The 17,036-nt window shown below is 45.4% G+C and overlaps 3 protein-coding genes across 3 annotated transcripts in view; 2 read left to right on the top strand and 1 right to left on the bottom strand.

Moving 5' to 3' along the window:
- Positions 1-274: 274 nt before the first annotated feature.
- NUDT1 (nudix hydrolase 1) lies at positions 275-4,820 on the bottom strand. The gene is made up of 4 exons (XM_064673167.1): positions 4,729-4,820; positions 3,805-3,961; positions 1,025-1,170; positions 275-810 (listed from the first exon to the last, which is right to left on the bottom strand). The coding sequence occupies exons 2-4, from the start codon at positions 3,954-3,956 to the stop codon at positions 638-640; spliced, it is 471 nt and encodes a 156-aa protein (XP_064529237.1). The 5' UTR covers positions 3,957-3,961; positions 4,729-4,820; the 3' UTR covers positions 275-637.
- MRM2 (mitochondrial rRNA methyltransferase 2) lies at positions 4,753-7,164 on the top strand. The gene is made up of 3 exons (XM_064673166.1): positions 4,753-4,850; positions 5,562-5,833; positions 6,489-7,164. The coding sequence occupies exons 1-3, from the start codon at positions 4,813-4,815 to the stop codon at positions 6,911-6,913; spliced, it is 735 nt and encodes a 244-aa protein (XP_064529236.1). The 5' UTR covers positions 4,753-4,812; the 3' UTR covers positions 6,914-7,164.
- Positions 7,165-8,157: 993 nt separating this feature from the next.
- The window catches only part of MAD1L1 (mitotic arrest deficient 1 like 1), a 354,867-nt gene continuing 345,988 nt past the window's right edge, over positions 8,158-17,036 (top strand). Inside the window, exons 1-7 of the mRNA XM_064673155.1 lie at positions 8,158-8,241; positions 9,482-9,635; positions 10,903-11,043; positions 12,790-12,969; positions 13,757-13,881; positions 14,568-14,649; positions 15,737-15,867. Coding sequence (XP_064529225.1) covers positions 9,486-9,635; positions 10,903-11,043; positions 12,790-12,969; positions 13,757-13,881; positions 14,568-14,649; positions 15,737-15,867 — 809 coding nt within the window. The 5' untranslated portion in view covers positions 8,158-8,241; positions 9,482-9,485. The remainder of the gene's footprint in view (positions 8,242-9,481; positions 9,636-10,902; positions 11,044-12,789; positions 12,970-13,756; positions 13,882-14,567; positions 14,650-15,736; positions 15,868-17,036) is intronic.

Here is a 17,036-nt window from a genome sequence, read left to right as displayed (position 1 = left end):
CACCTGCTCCTGCCCTGTGGCAGAGTGTGCAGCCATGGGGGGTGGCACTTTTTGTAGCAGAGACTTGCTGAAAGTTGATTTTGTTCAGCATATTTTTACCTGAAATGCTCAGAGTTCAACTTCACAGCAGGAGCTGCAAGAGTGAAAGCTGGGCTCAAACAGGACTATACATCTAACTTCTGTTTTTATAACTCTGGTAACCTCACACTGCCTTCAGCTGGAGAACCCTGAAGGAGTCTCTATCTGGACTTTTCAAAAGGCTTTCACAACACTGTTACAGCAGAACAACACACGCTTTTATTAAAAAAATATTTTTAATATTTAAAAAAAAAATAAATTGCAGTCATGAGGGAAAAGCCTAAACCATTAGCCAGCTGTGAAGAAAAGGGTTAACACTAAGTTTTTAATAGTTGTGATCACATAACCGCTAAAGCCTACCACAGCCAGGGACTTCACACCGTGGAAAATCTTGCTGCTTTCATTTCTGCTTAAAGAAACCCCCTTGTTTTCCTTACTTTCCAGTGACCTGGAAAATAAATCTCTGGAGAGCTGAGCAAGGAAACCCTCCTAAGTCATACTCTCATGGTGTTGCAGCCCAGTGTGGGCAGTAGCACTTGGGCTGAATGCTTCCCTTTTCTTAAACTTCCTCCACTTCTTTCAGGCTGTGCTCCAGGATGGTGTCTTGTCCCTGGAACTTAAAATAGCCACGAAACAACTTTCTCTGAAGCACCAGGGGAAACCAGTAGATATCATCTGGCCACATGCAATTGAATGGCACCTCGTCCAGCTGAAACCACTGGGGCCGCATTTCTGGTGGGAGAAAACAAAAGAACTTGGCATGGGACTGCCTTCATAGACTTTTGCTGAATATCTGTCAACATGCACCTTCCCTCTACAGCCCAGCTGCCTCCCTTTTTTCTGGGGGGGGGCATTTTGGCATGAAAATTTGGTTCTCCCTTTCATAAGAGCAGTGCTGTCTCAGAAGAGCACACACATCCTTCCCTCCCCACCACCAGCTACCTACCCTCACTTTCTGTTGGCTCTCCATGGAAGTGATCTGCCCGGAAAATGTGAACATCCATGAGTTCAGAGTTGCCCACAAATTCAAATGTGATCCGACCCATCTTCTGCAAGGTGTCCACAGTCAGTCCACTCTCCTCCAGGAGCTCCCTGAACAAGGCATAGATTTCTTTATATGAAAGTGGGAGGAATAAAAAACCTGCAGTCAGTAGCTTGACTTGCACATTCAAAACCCTTCCAGTGAACCAAAGGTGAAAGCTGTACAACAGAGCATGGTTCTGACTTGCACCAAACTATGAGTCTGCTTACACCACACGGGAACCAGGTCAGATGGGATCATGTTTTATTTCAGGCTCTGAGGCTGGGAGGTAAATAGTCTATGTTGGAAGGGGAAGATTCAGGAAAACAGATCATTTAGTGTAATTTACAGTCCTTGCAACATGCTGACCTTTTCTGAGATCAGTGAGAAGTGGGCATGTGACTGTGACTGGATGTGGCTTCAGCACTCAGAGATACACTTGATTTAGACAAAGGCTTTGCCAACTTCAAGCTAAAGCTTTTAGAATTATGGGGAAACAGGTGATGAACACCAGAACAACTGTACTTGCTACACAATCAGCTGCTTCTGAGGCAAACTGAAGCTTATTTAAATTACACAATACATAACCACTTGCATACAGAACGTTAAGAATTCCGTCTCCCATTCAAATGCAGTGCAAAAAAAACACAAAGCAATTGTGTAAACTTTCCCTTTCCGCTCCTTGGAAGCACACTGAGCATAACGAGAGGCCAGAAGGCAGGACTTTTTTAAGAGCACTTGGAGAGATGTGCCAGACAGCTCTTTGCCACGCTCCACCATGCACAGCTACTTGACACACATCCAATTATTTCCTCTGTTTATGTCCCACACTCAGGTTTTGGGGGTTTTTTTATTATTTTACCTCCCTCCAACAGAAGCAGTATAGCTTGAAGTTAGTCATGTTTTTTCTAATGTACAAAAATAAGGAATACTCTGAAACCACATATCTTCAGTTAAGGTTAATAATTAATGTAGTTGCCTATTTGGCAGTAACAACAATTTTAAAATGTAATGGAAATCATTATAAGGCTCCAGCTTTCTTTGGCGTCGATTTCATGGATCCCATCCTTCAAAATTATATTTCAACTTAATGTCTTGGCTAATTTTAGTTTATCTTCTGAGAAGCTATCTATGTCTAAAATAGAGGCAGTTTTCCAGCAATGAATCTAATCTAAAAGCCTCCTTTTACAGGCAATGATAATTGAAGAACAAAGCACAACACTGCTACGGTTCTCCAGGCAATGTATCCATCAGCTGCTTGGCTCTGTAGCAAGTGGAAACATTACAGGTGGCAAATTAGAAATAACCCACTCACTCAATGTTACCCTTACAAGGTGTGCCACTGAGCAGCTGTGGGTGCCCAGGTGCTCACAGGAATGTGCCATACCCAGCCAAGGACAGAAATCTTACTGGTACTGGGAACTTCTGTTCATGTTTCGGCTTAATGTTTAACTCTCTGTGCTGTGAGGACTTCACACCTTACACCACTGCCAGCCCAACTGAGACAGAGCAACACGGAACCACAGCCTGACACCTCAACTCCCAGTGCAAGGGAAGTTTGATTGGGACTGTGTGATGCTTCCTGGAGGAGAGCTGTAAACACACACCCAGGGAATCAAATCCCAAATCAAATAACTAGATTTACACCACAGTGTAAACCTGGCAAGTGAAGGCTGAGGTAAGTAACAAAACTGATCTCCCACTCTCCGCTCAGAGATGATGAATTATATGAACAGCCACGATCTCAGTGTCAGGTACGTTATTGCCCTGTGCTGCTGGGGGCACATCTGCACAGAATGTGCTCACCACAGAACCCAGGCAGTTGGGCTGGCATAGCTGAGGAGATTGTTCCGGGCAGAAGCTGCTGGGTAGCAGCTGAGTACACCAACACTGATCTTCCTGCAGGTGCAAGGGCAATTTTGGGTTTGTATCAGGAACTGAGGAGATGGCAAAGTGTGGCTTAGTAACAGCAATATTCATGTAAAGAACAAGATTTTTAGAGTGTAGCAATTCAATTGTGATCTGCTACTTCATTTCAATGACCAGACAGAAGAAAGAACTTCAAGAAATCAGCACTAAAATTTTCAAAAATTATACTGTGCCTTTTTACTGATGAAATTCAATTCCCTAACTCGACATTAGCACTTTAAAATGTCACCATATAATAAACCAACAGTGCCTTTCATAATGGACCTCTAAGAATTTCTGCTATTTTGTCACTACATTTTCACTCAATACTCAAAATGCTACTGGAAGGTGGCATCTGTTCAAAAGCTTCAAAATTTAAACAATAAGCAGTTTGGCTTATTGTTTAAATTAAATTACCTGTAATTCTGCTATATAGCCAAAATTAAACCCTGCACCTCTCTGAACACTGCAAGAACCTCTGTCCACCACTCATGGACTCACTCTCGGTTTAGATCAGAGTTCAAGGGATGGGAGGGAGGACACTTGGGAAGTTCCAGTTGCTCATAGGTTGAATGACAGTTAAAAGATTTGCAGATGACAGACCAAGGGGAGCAATCCTGCTTCTTTCTACATGGGGACGATCCCTCACCACCTGTGGAGCAGGTGCCTCTGTTTCAGAGATGGCTCCCGGCTGCACTGGTGGGTAACACACCGGGGTGTTACCGCCGATGGTCCAACACCTCCACGGCCACCCTGTGGCCCCACGCCTGTCCCGGGGGCGCCGGCCGAGCCCTCACCTCCGGGCAGCCTCCTCGATGCTCTCCCCGGGCTGCACCTTCCCCCCGAAGCCGTTCCACAGCCCCGCGCCGAACCCGCGCTTCTTCATGCCCAGGAGGACACGGGACGGCTGCACCACCAGGACGAGGGTGAAGAGTCTGGACGTGTACATGGCTCCTGGGAGAGGAGGGATGAGGAGGGCACGCTGAGCCAAGGGCTCCCAGCACCCCTCGTCAGAGAGCCCCTCACCCCCCGAAACACCCCCCAATGCCTGGTCCCTAAATCCTTGGTCCCCAATGCCTCTCCCAATACCTCTCTAACACTCCCACTGACACTCGCTCTCCTGCTTCCCCAGCACCCCTTCCCCAAATCTTTGATCCCCCCTCCCCAAATCCTTGTTCCCCCAAAACACACTCCCTGAATCTCTGACCATCCTCAGTCGTCATCATCATCATCATGGCTAGGCTTCGTGCGAAGACCATCCTCAATACACCCTCCCTGAATTCCTGACCACCCTCAGCACCCATTCCCGAATCCCTGAGCCTCTCAGCGCCCCTCCCCAAATCTTTGAGCCCCCCTCCTCAAATCCTTGTTCCTCGAAACCCACTCCCTGAATCCCGGATCACATTCAGAATCTCTTCGAATCTTTGATGCCCTCCAGCACTTCCTCCCCAAATCTTTGATCCCCCCCTCCCCAGATCCCTGTTCCCCCCCAAACCCTCCCTGAATCCCTGACCACCCTCAGCACCCCTTACCCGAACCCCTGAGCCCCCCAGGCCCCTCCCCAATCTTTTGATCGCCCCTCCCCGAATCCTTGTTCCCCTCAAACCCCCTCCCCAAAGCCCTGATCCCCTCACTACCCTCTCCCCAAATCCTTAACGCCCCCAGCACCCCACACCTGTCCGCTCGCCCCTCGGCCCCAAACCCCCGCCTTTCCCGCCCACCTCAGTCCGGCTCAGCCGCGGCGCTTCCCGGCTCTTCCCGCGCCGCCGCCGTGAGGGAGGCGGGACGGGGCGGGACCAGCGGCCATGGCGGGGCCGGGGGCTGCCGCCATCGCCGGGGGTAGGTGCGTGGCGGGGCCGCTGAGGAGATCCCGGGACCCACCCCCCCAGGGTGGTGGTGGTGTGGTGTCCTTAGTCCCGGCGCCTGGAGTTCCCCTCGGGAGTGGGTTAATGGGCGTGTGGGTGTGTGGTTGCTGGAAATGCCGGGCGGGGGTCCCCCTCGGGCAGTGGCTGTGGCTGTGGGTTGCTCCGCCCGGAGCTTGCAGGAGCTCGGGTATCCCCCTGGTTCCTCTGAGGGGCTCACGGAGGCTGCCAGCCCCTCTGAGGCAGCCCGGGACCGTGCTGGGGTCGCTCTGCCATGTCGTGTCCTTAAACATCGGAGCTGTGATAGAGCGGGGATTCTTTTCCCCCCTTCCCTCAGGATAATCCGTGAGGCCTCATCGAAAACATGGTCCTTCTGTTGTGGTTGGACCTGATAGCTAAAGGTGCCAAAAATCTCAAATTTGGAGGCTTCTTTTTAGAATCACAAAATTGTTAGTGTTGGAAGGGACCTCTGGAGTTCAATCATCCAGTCCAACCCCCGTGCCAAGGCAGGTTCACCTCGAGGGGGTGACACAGGAGCGTGTCCAGGTGGGATTTAAATGTCTCTAGAGAGGGAGACCCCACGACCTCCCTGGGCAGCCTGTAGTCGAGGTTGGAATTAATTACTGTAGGGACTTTTAAAATAACATAGTCATCATGTACTGACCAGTTAACTTGCCTTTCTTGCCAGGCAGCTGTTGGCGTTTGGTGAGCAGATGTTTGCACACCACTGTCAGGTTTCTGAAGAAAACTGGAACTGAGCAGCTGTGGTTGGAGCGGCACTTGAAGGATCCTTTTGTCAAGGCGTCAAAGCAGCAGCATTACCGTTGCAGAAGTGCCTTCAAATTGCTGGAGATCGATGACAAGCTTCATATTCTTCGGCCAGGACTTTCTGTTGTCGACTGTGGAGCAGCACCTGGTGCTTGGAGCCAGGTTGCTGTAGAGAGGGTCAATGCCTTGGGTACTGGTATGTGTGTGTTTTCGGCAGGCAAGGATGGGGATGATACTCCTCTTGAAGTGTGTCAGAAATCTATGAAATACTATGAAATCTAAGAAATACTATGATGGGAGTGGTGTGGGGAAGGAATGTGGGTGCTGGCAAATGCCAGAGTCACTGATACAAACATGAGGTGTGTGCCTAGTGAATCTTCATATGGTCTGAAAAAATTGTATTTGTGAAATAAAACTGTACCATGTGACAGTAGTGTTCTGATTAGCTGTTGTGAGGAAGATCCCCTCCTCCAGTTCTGAAATAAGTGTAGCCTCCAGCAGTTACCTTGGTTTACCTGATTTTTTATTTCCATTCTAGAAAAATTAAAGTAACCACTGTGCCTGGTTTACGTGGTTTAAGCCACTAATACTTACAAGATAAGGTGTTATCATCTGTACCATTGTCAGGACTGTCAGCCTTGAAACAGCAGCAGAAAAACAAGAAAAATCCCCCTTGCTTATCCAAAGTAGCTGAGTTTTCATGTCTGGAAGGGATGAGCTTATGGACAACCCTCCATCCAGATGCACCCAGCAAACTGCCAGGGGACAGGAAGGCAGTTTTGTTTCTTCAGCTCACGCACGTGCAGGTTGTTCGCAGTCACTGAGTGTTTGTGTGTCCTTCATCCTTACAGATCCTGCTGTCCCCACTGGCTTCGTCCTTGGCGTTGACCTCCTGCGGATTTCTCCTCTGGAAGGAGCAGTTTTCCTGTCGAAGACTGACATTGCAGACCCCAGCACGCTGAGGACAATCCAGAGCCTGCTTCCCGCGGGGAAGGCGGACGTTATCCTGAGCGACATGGCACCTAACGCGACGGGCATCAAGGAACTGGATCACCAGAAGGTGATCAATCTGTGCTTGGGCCTTCTGAACCTGTCCCAAAGCATTTTAAAGCCAAAGGGAACGATGCTCTGTAAGTTCTGGGATGGATCTGAGGCCCGTCTTCTGCAAAACAGACTGAAGGAGCAGTTCCAAGACGTGAGAACTATAAAGCCTCAGGCCAGCCGGAAGGAGTCTGCAGAGTCTTATTACTTGGCAAGGCTGTACAAAGGGAAATGAAAGTTGAGAACTGCAGGTTCTCAAACAGGTAATCAGACACTGATTGGAAATCTGAATTTTGGTAGGTGTCTAAAGAAAAATCCCACCATGGAGACCCTGGGAAAACCTGCCACGATTCTCACGGAGTCCGTCATGCTTTTCAAATACCTGTGGAGGAAATGGTTGGGAATGGAGAGGAGTAATCTGAAAGGAAAACTCTGGGGCTGGAGTCATGGAAATGAAAATAAAATGGTGATATTGTGAGTTTTTAATGTGTGTTTGGAAATCATTGCCCTGTTAATGTCATACACGAGACAGACCATAAAGGGGGTTGTCGACGTGTGAGAGTACAGTGAGGGGAGTTTGAGCTAATTTAGTGCCTCTCAGAAGCTGGTGCAATTTATTAGCACATGTAAAAATAGAAAATATTTCTGTTCACATCAGGATCTGCATCCTCACGTTGGGATCTGTAACCCAGCACTGCGGGAGGCACGGCTGGCTCGGGAATGTTCAGCCCAATGGCTCTGCTGCCTTTCCTATGGACACAGGCTATATTTAGAAATTGCTGCTTCATGGCACTCATAAATCCAGTGGCAGTGGGGCCGGGTCATTGCTATGCAGATCATTTCAGTCATGTTTCAGGTGTGACCTGTGGTGGTTCCTGTGTGAAATGACAAGATGTTCCCAAGATCCTGGACAGGGAGAATAACTGATTGAATTGCCAGAAATCTGTTTACACAAATAAATTTACCCACTGCCTTATCTGGAAGTGGCAACTTTTATAGTAAATAGTGCTTTTATAGGCTGACTGTGGCATGGGATATACAAGGAGCTGGTAGCACTGTGTGTTTTTAAGGCTTCCAGATTGTAAACAGGTCATTTGGGACTGCTTACAGATTTATCGAATTGTGATTTGAAACCTCCTGATCTGGATCTCCATACTGAAGAGGGTGTGTGGCAGCGTTAACCCAACAGCCTAAACTGGGGAGTGGGGTGTCGAGTAGTAAAAGAAAATTGAAGTCAGTCGCTCCTTGAAAAACATTATGACCTGGGATTCGCGGTGGGAATGGGAGCCGGCAGAGCATGTGCCTTCTCCTCTGCTCCTCCGGCTGCAGCTGCGGAGGGGCCGGGGGGCTCTGCCCGAGCAGGAGGGAGCAGGGGGATTTTGGGCGGGGGGGGGGCCGAGCTGGGAGCTCCTCCGCGCCGAGGAATTACGGTAGGGCGGAGATGCGCGCCTACTCCCGTCGTTACGGCGGGTAGGGCCGCCGTTCTCGCGAGAGCGGGGCGTGGAGTTCCCGTGAGATCCCGTGGCCGGGGAGAGGAGGGAGATCCAAGCGGGGCGCGCGCCGGTGAGCGAGGAGGGACCGGGAGGGATGGGGGTGGATGGATGGATCCCACCGATCCCGCCCCGCTCCCGCCCTCCTGGAGCCGCGCGGGCGAGCCCCCGAGCAGCCCCGTGCCCGCCGCTGCCGCGGGTTCGCTGCCGGGCGGGGGGTCTCCGGGAGCCCCGAGGGTCCCTCGGCCGCGGGGGTTTCGGAACCGCGGGCGGGACCGGCGTGTCCTTGTTTTCAGTAGGTTTGAGGACAGGCTTGCCTACCTCAAGCCCCCCGCGGGCAGGGGACTCTCCGGAATTCGTGTGTACTCGTAGCCTAGTGCGTAGTTTGAATAAACGCTTTCTCCTGGGTTTTGGCTGCTCTGCTGCCCGTGTGCTGCTGTTACGCCTCCTCTTCGCGATGATATAAATCCAAGGAATAACTGAGAGTGCGGGAGCCTGGAGTTAGCCCCAGGACTGTGTCTCCGGCGCCCCAAGCCGTGTGAATGTTGTGGCTGCCTTCCATGATCCTGGGGCTTTATGGAGCACGCAGTCACTGCAGGAACTCCCTTAAGGCTCCCTGAAGTCTCCTGGGAAACCTTGGTGGCGTTTCGGAGCTCCAGGATTGATTTGGCCCTTCTGAATCTGAAGGATTTGCAAAAACTTTTATGCGAACGAGGAAATGCAGTTTTACTTACAGAAGGGATCTGTGAACTGGGGAAGACTTCTTGCTGGAAGTTAGTGCTTCCAGAGTGATTTTGGGAAACCAGAAACAAGTTGAATAGCAGAGTTTGCTGCTAATGTGTAGTTAGTTCTCCTCCCCCGTCAGCTTCAAACCTTTGGGGGGAAGAGTAATGAGTTCTGTTTGTTACTGTTGCCTGCTGTAGATCTTCCTGCCCTACAATGTTAACTTGTTTCCCAAAAAGGAAAATTCAATTTTGTATGACTCGTGACAGCTTTTATTTGTACGTTTATAGGCCAAAAATTCAGGGGAGAAAGTATTTAAATAAAATCAAACCGTTTTGGGTAGAAAGCCCCGGGAAGAACAGCCTGTCTTGCTTCAGTTTCTCATTTCAGAGACCTACGACTCCAGCCTGGGTTGGGTCGTGTTTTCTGTGGGTTAGGATGCACCTGCAGTGATTTGCAGGTTGATTTTACCCTGTAAATTGGAAGACATTGAGTGTTTCCTCAGGGCAGTGGCATGTCTCTCCTCAGCAGAGCAGCCAGGATCCAGCAGCGTGCTCTGTTTGGTGATTTCTATTTCTGTCTGTTCCCAGAGCCATGGAGGACTTGGAAAATAACACCACTGTTTTATCCACCCTGAAATCCCTCAACCACTTCATATCTCAGCGTATGGAGGGGGTGTCTGGGCTGGCCCCACCAGGACCATCTCAAAGCTCCTTGCAGATCCAGTACCAGCAGAGGATGCAGGTGAGGTGTCCTCATCAGTGTGCTTGTGTGGTCCTTTTGATTCCAGGAATCAGGATTGATTTCATTCAAATCTGACCATTCTTTCTGAAACTGATGTTCACACAAGCTCACTGTTGGAAGCTTGCTTTTGGTCAACGTTCTGAATTTTTTCCAGAAAATACTTAATTTTTTCAAGTGTCAGACATACTTATTTCTGTTTTGTAAAAGAATGAGAAAGGTGCTTTGAAATTATTTCCTGCAAGTTATATCTGTGAAACAGCTCAGGAAATTAAATTGTAAGTTGTTTTCATATTGCTGAACAGAGGAGCTTTAGATCTGTTAGCATTTTTCTAGTAAGACACTTTGTTACCTTTTTTTTTTTTTTCATAATTTTAAGGTTTCTTTGCCTGGACACAAACAGGAGTGTGGCTTTGATATGCAAACAGTTCAGTTTGTGCTTTCATGTCCACTTCTGTTTGCATCCACCTGTGGTTTTTACTTTTCTTTCTTTTAGCTGCTTCATGCTCATAAAGCGTAAAATAAGTTGACATCTTGGATCCTAAGGACTGTTTATTAGTCTGGAATGAAGTTTCTCTGTTCTGTTAATATAATTTCTATTTCAGCCTCTAGGTATAAAATAAGCTTGCTTATTTTAATGTAAATCTGCTTTGCATTTGAAATGTTGACAAAAGGCAATTTGTGTCTCTGTTACATCTCTGGTGACAGTGGTAGTTAGAGGAGGCTCTCTGGGTAGAGTCTCCATTACCTGTGTGTTGGATGTACATCACCAGGAGATGAGGAATTCTGTTAGTATTGTCTGTGCTCCAAGGTAATTTCAATGAAAAAATGAAGTGTAATGTTGGAGAGGTCATAGAAAAACAAGTTATTTTGCTCAGCAGTTGCATTTTATTGGGAGCACGACCTGTGCTTCTTGGCCAGCTGCTTTTACTTTTATGAGGCTCTGGGAGTTCATAATTAAACTTTTTTTAGATAGAGAAGTACATTTTGTCAGAGTATCTCTAGAGATGGAAGGAAGAATTCTGAGTGAAGAACTTGGAATTAATTTCTTTCCAGCTCACCTTGATTCGATACGGGGGTTTTTGGGTGTGGTTCCCCAACTGCAGCTGGTGTGAGAACAACAACAAATTTGGTGATAGTTTCCTGGTGCTTTGTAAAATGGCACATAAATGTTAGCAGAAGCAGTACGGGGTGGGAGGCACCACCCTGCCTTATTATTGCTGTGCTGTTAATGGGGTGCAATGTCCCTTTTCACACATGAACTGGCCAGTTGGAAGAACAAGCTGGGCAGATCCACTCCAAATCCCAGCTGCTGCAGGTGGAGCGGGAGAAGATGCAGATGGAGCTCAGCCACAAACGAGCTCGCATCGAGCTGGAGAAGGCAGCCAACACCAATGCCAGGAACTATGAGGTGAGTGTGGTGGCTTGGGATCACAGGCCTGAGTCACAACACCTGTGGAGCACCTACAGTGGTGTTTTGGTTTGGATCAGGGATATCCTCTCCACTTCTCACGAGCTGTGCTTTGCAGTGGAATGTCTCAGAATGTGTATAGGCAACTTTGTTTTGGAATGAAGCTAAACTGAGAGATGCAATCCAGGAGCAAGCCTGGTGTTCTCCAGCTGCTAACAGACCCTGTCTTCAGGGCAGGACTTGAGTGAATCTGTAGTAGATGCTCCTGGAATGCATTTACTGTGTTTGCATTTACTGTAGAGGTGGTGGTGGTGTGGGTGTCAAGTTCCCAGCACCAACTGTTTTGCTCTACAGATCCCCTTGCAGTGCATTACACCAACTTGCTGATGTGCACAAGGGTGTGCACTTGAAGCCTTGTTAGGTTGACAGACCCCTGATCTGATCACTGAGTTCTGCTAGTTTAGCACTAAAGTTATCATGGGTAGCAATAATAAAAGGGGGGTTTACTATTTGTTTCCCCCAGAAGTATTTAATAATTTTTCTCCTAGCTGAATTTAAACTTCTGCTGGCACAATTGCAAGCATTTAGTTTGTGTGACTGTAATTAATTGGAATGGCAATAGTGCCAGCCATGCAGTGTCACACAAGGGAGCCTGCACTGATAAAACAGTGAGCCTCACTCAGGGACTAATAGCTTTTATTGGTTTCTGCTTTTATGACCACATATGTTTGCTTAACGATCTTACTGGAATAAGCAGTAGATCAGTGGGTCTTGTAGCATAATAAAAATCTCATATGCGGCTGATTATAAACACGTTTTGTTGTATTTTACAAGGATGCTGGGTGACAGATTTAGTGTGTAGTTGTGAAATAGCGAGTCAGTGACTAAATTCCTTGTTCCTCTGAAGTCAGGTGATGTGGGATTAAGCCAGGAAGAGTTCAAACTGGAATGTAGCTGAGTCAGTCACGGAAACCCTTGAAATACTGGTACAAAAAAGGGAGCAGCACTAATCCAGCACTCTGGTAATTACCCTGCTCAGATTCTGTGTTTTTCTGAGTCATGTGGATAAAGGTTTTAGGAACCTCACATTGCTTTGCATAATCCTTGTTTACTATGTAAATCCATGTCTCGATTTGCTTTGATTAGTAAAGCAATTTACTATGCATTTTTTCAATAAGAATTAATTTGTGGTAGGAATAAACTGAAATGGTGTATGAAAGGTGGTCAGAGCGCAGAAATATTTATTGTATTAGTTGATAAAACTGTGCATTTAAACCCTGTTTCTTTTCTTTTAAATGGCCTCATACAGTTTCCAGAAGCTGCAGAGGGAAGTTTCTCTTATTAACCCAACTGTTGAGATCTGAGTTTCTGAAAGTCAATTTGCTGTGCACGGCCCAGCTTTAAATTGGAGATCAGAATATTTTCTGCTGGAGATCTGCTGATCTGCTGGAGGGTGTGCAGTGGAGTCTGTGAAGCCACATTTGTATTCTCATAGTCATGACTTAGTGTAAGACTCTGTCTCCTAATTTTCCAGCTCCATTGCCCTGGGTAGCTCTTGACATGAAGTTGCTGCTGGTAAGATTTTTGGCCTTGCCAATGCAAAAAAAGGTTAAAGGTTAAAGCTGTGGTCTGATGATGCCTTGGTGGCCATGGTGATGAGGAATGAAGACAGGAGAAGGGAAAATGGCTTCAACTTTGTGCTACTTTCTTCTTATATCTTTTTGCATTTTTTTTTTCCTTGGCAAGCGAGAGGCCGACCGTAACCAGGAGCTGCTCACACGCATAAAACAATATCAGGAAAGGGAAACAGAAGCTGAAAATAAACTGAAAGAACAAATGGAGATGAACAAATCCTACAAGAAGAGCATGGAGACAATGAGTAAGAAGCTGCAAGAGAAGGAGAGCAAATTAGCTGAAGCTAATGAAGTAAGAACAGAGCAATTTTTAATCCATTCGTAGCTTCAGATCACTTCGCAGTTCTTGTCAATTGAAAATGCCCCTTTTGATTAAAAAAAAAAAAAAAGCCCAAACAAAATAATTGGAATCACTGTGTTCATCACCTGGAAATTAATAAACCCCGGTGGTGTGTGTCTTTGCTGTCAAAGTTTAGAACCAAACCAAGCCCAGACACAAGTGAGCAGATCAGAAGGAGATTTCTTAGGCAAGTTGATGTGGAGAAGGAGGAAAAAAGTGCAAGACAACATATAGCACCAAGGTTCAAAGTCAGGTTACATGACTTGTGAGCTTTTCTTTGGAGTTAAGATATTTAGAAAAAAATCCTAAAAACCACTGGCCTCTACTTCTAAGGAAACTGTAATGCCTCTGGTATTTGGTTGAGGCAAATCCAGACATTTTAAATTTTGAAACCCAGACAAAATACATTTGGAATGGTTGTGGGATAATTTTTTTACTTTAATATATGTACTTATCATCATCTAACTTTGAAGCTTGATATTTTTATGCCAGTTTGGGGACACTCATGTAACAGGTAATGGAAATGACAATTTGAGTGACAGATGAAAGCTACTCAATGATTTTCTTTTACCTTTGTTTGAGGTAAGTTTCCAGGTCTGAAGGTTTGCGAGAGTGGGATTGTTTCTAGAGTCAGTGTTTGTACTTTTTAGTTGGAAATGATTTATATCACCATCCCTTATATCCAGCTTGGAGAGTCATAGCCTTGTATGTTTTTGCTTTTTTTCTTCCATTAATTCAGACAATCACTGTATTAAAAGGGAAAATATCAGAGCTGCAATGGAATATAATGAACCAAGAGATGCAGATGACAAGCCAAGACTCTCAGAAGCAGGAACTGATGGAACAGCTGGATGTTGAAAAAAAGTAAGCAGGGGATGAATGACTGTAGGGAGAAAAAGGCAAACAAAACTTGAGTCTTGTGCAGGTGTCATCACTCAGAAAACTTTCAACAGCGTTTGATTTCCCCTCTTCAAAGGGATTCTTTGATCTGGATGTGCAGGTTATAACTGTTGTTTGAAAGGAACTCTGAGGTGGAATTTAATTGTACCTTGAGGAAAAGAACCACAACTTGAGCTTTAAATCTGTGATATCTCATGTTCCTGGTAGAGAGTTAACAGAAGGCACGTGGGTGGGAAAGGCTAATGTGAACTTTAGGGACTGAACAGAACAAAAATATCAAGACTTAAATCATAGTGGAGGGGTAGTTGAAAGCTACTAGTGTGTTTTTCCTTGCTTACTAAATTGAACTCTTCAATTTTGGAGTTGTGAAGGTTTATTTACTCTGAGTATGTATTGTTTTCAGAGTTAAGGTGGCTTGATTTTTTTGTTTTGATTTCTTTCAATATGAATCTTTGTTAAAATGGGTGGATGTTTTTGTCTCTAAATAGAGGGGATATGAGTGTGAAACTGTATGAGACAAAATCTTCTATAGCATTAACATTTACCTTGCTAATAGTGTTTGACTACGTTTGTCAGAGAGTTCTGCATGCAAGTTGTTTCTGGTACATGATTTCTGGATGCTAAATACTTTTTGTGTCTGCATCTAACAGGAAATGGCAAGAGGCAAGTCAGCAAATCCAGACCCTGCAAGCAAACCAATCCCAACTGGCAGAATATGAACAGAAGATTAAGGTAAGAAACTTTTTGACCTATGTAAAGCTTTAGTTTTTGATGTCCTTCAGTGGAAGGACAGAAGTAAAAGGTTAGTTTGTCATGTATCTGAGTTGGTGGCCAGTGAGAGCTGAGACTGGGTGGACCAGGCTGTCTACAATTAGCTGTAACATGGCACTCTTTGCCTTTGTTTTATCAATTGATTGAAAAAAATCCCAACTTTCTCTATAAGAAGGTGATTTATATCCTTGTGCAGGGTTCTGGGGGAATGCTCTTTTTGGTCTTGTGCCACAGCACAAGTTTGCTTTGCAAGAGATTGCTTCTAGAGTGATCTTTTTGCAAATGGTGGATGATGAGCCCAGCAGCTACAAGTACTTTTCTGCTTCCCAGAAAATCCTTCCTCTGAAGTTGGGTTTAGCTCTTTAAGTAAGCGCAGTTACTTGTAAAGCTTTCGAAACCACACTGGCTAAAATGGGAGTATAGAGATGCTTTATGTCCTTCCAAATTAGCATGTAGGTTGGTGGGATTGTATGTTTTTCACTTGTCTTTCTTGCACAGGTAGTTGTAGAGAGTTACTTTGGTTTGAGCAGGTGCTGATAGTAGCATTGCCTCTGGTGAAGCCAGACCATTGTCAGCAAGAGGAGACTCCCTCCACTGAAATGAAAGGATGGAAAACAGGGTATCACTCTGCAATACAGCTCTGAATAAACTTTTTTTTTTTTTTTTTTTAGTGGTTAAAAAAAAAGCAACATAGTGCTAAAATGCATATTTGTGTTTCTTCTTGTTCCTAATTCTTTCAGGCCATTAAGTGCCCCTCTATGCAGTTCATTGATGGAGGGACAGAGGATAAGAAAATCACAGATTTGGTTAAGTGGGTAGGAAAAGGTCTTTTTAATGATTAGCAGAGGGTGTTTTTGTTATGAACTTAGGGTAAGCAGGTGTAACACCTGGGCTGCTTTGAGCAGTGAATTGGAGCAGATGTTCCTACTGAGTTCCCTTTCAACTTCATTCAAGTCCTTGATTTGAGCTTAAAAAGTACAATGCAGAAATAGTTCTTACAAGTTTCAGCTTAATCACTGATGTCCTCTTGTCATCCCACGTTTTCTAGGATCTGGAGCAGAAGTTCTCCCAGCAGGAACATGATGCTCTAATTGTCAAGAACATGAAGGCAGAACTGGCTCGTTTCCCAAAAATGGAGCGGGAATTGCGCCAACTCAGGGAGGAAAACGCCTACTTCAGGTGAAGGAAAGGTTCAGTTGTTGAGGGTTATCTTGTGTTCTTCTGTACTTGCTACAGCTGCACGATGTGCACTTTCAAATCCCTCTGCTGTGCCTCCACATGGAAAGTTTAGGAGGAAGTTTAAATATTTCCTATAAATAATGCATATGAACGGAGCAGCGTTGTGATGGTTCCTCTTTGAGAGGATTTGACAAGATCTGAGGAATCTTCTTGAACAGAAGAGCCTCACAGAATGTGTATTGATTGTTCTGGGTGGTGATTTCTGTTTGTTAGAACAAAATTCAGTGTTTAAAGGTAGTGATGAACTCCATACAGCTTTGGGAAAGAATTCCCTGTAGAGAAAAGAGACAGCTGAACATTGCTTTAATAACTGGTTTGCTTAGCTATTGTTGCCACTATTTTAAAGGGCTGTTGTTCCAGCATAATGTTTAGGAAGTGTTTTGTTTGAGTTTCTAAAGTACTCTGATATAGCCCTTGGTGTAGAGTAGGCTTTCTGGATTTCTGAAGTAGCAGTTGATTTGAAAAATTAAATTAAATGTACTATGAAATAACTTGCCTAAAAATGTTTTGTGTGTGGTTTATTTTATTTTATTTTTTTTTAAAAATTACACAAGTTGTCCTGTCAGCTTTTTCTTTTTCAAAATTATGTAGTTTTCCTTGGTTTTGGTCTTGTAGTTGTTCCATTGTCATTTTGAATTGTTTATCTTGGAATTTTCTCATGCTTGTTTTTTGTGCACGGAAACATATCAACAGATTAAAGGTCATTTGTTGTTAAATGGTTTTATTTCACCCTTGCACACCTCTATTAAAGTAAAACCAAGCAATCTCAATGCTTGCTCAAAATCCAGGTCTGTAGTGCTTGCTGTGTTCCAGCCCTGCATCCAGCTGGACTGAGCAGGGGAGTTGGGAGTCTTCTGCTACCCTTATTTTGTCAAATAGTAAAGCAGATACAAAACTTCAGGTTGTTTGGGCTTAACTAGGATGGTACTTAGAGTAGACAAAAATAAATTCAATAAAACTTCAGGTTTTTTTGGAGCAGTGACTTTGCAGTGAAGGTTGTAGAAGTGAAACATTGAATATCTGTACAATGTCACGATTCCCTGGTCATTCTGTGTGTATCTGGAAGTTCGTGGGAGGGAATTGGGTTGCATTGCTTTTTAATAGTTGTC

This window comes from Pseudopipra pipra, chromosome 16 (genome assembly GCF_036250125.1).
Source record: "Pseudopipra pipra isolate bDixPip1 chromosome 16, bDixPip1.hap1, whole genome shotgun sequence".
NCBI classification, from domain to species: Eukaryota; Metazoa; Chordata; class Aves; order Passeriformes; family Pipridae; genus Pseudopipra; species Pseudopipra pipra.
Note: the sequence above shows the minus strand (reverse complement) of the source record. Positions and strands in the feature narration are given on the sequence as shown.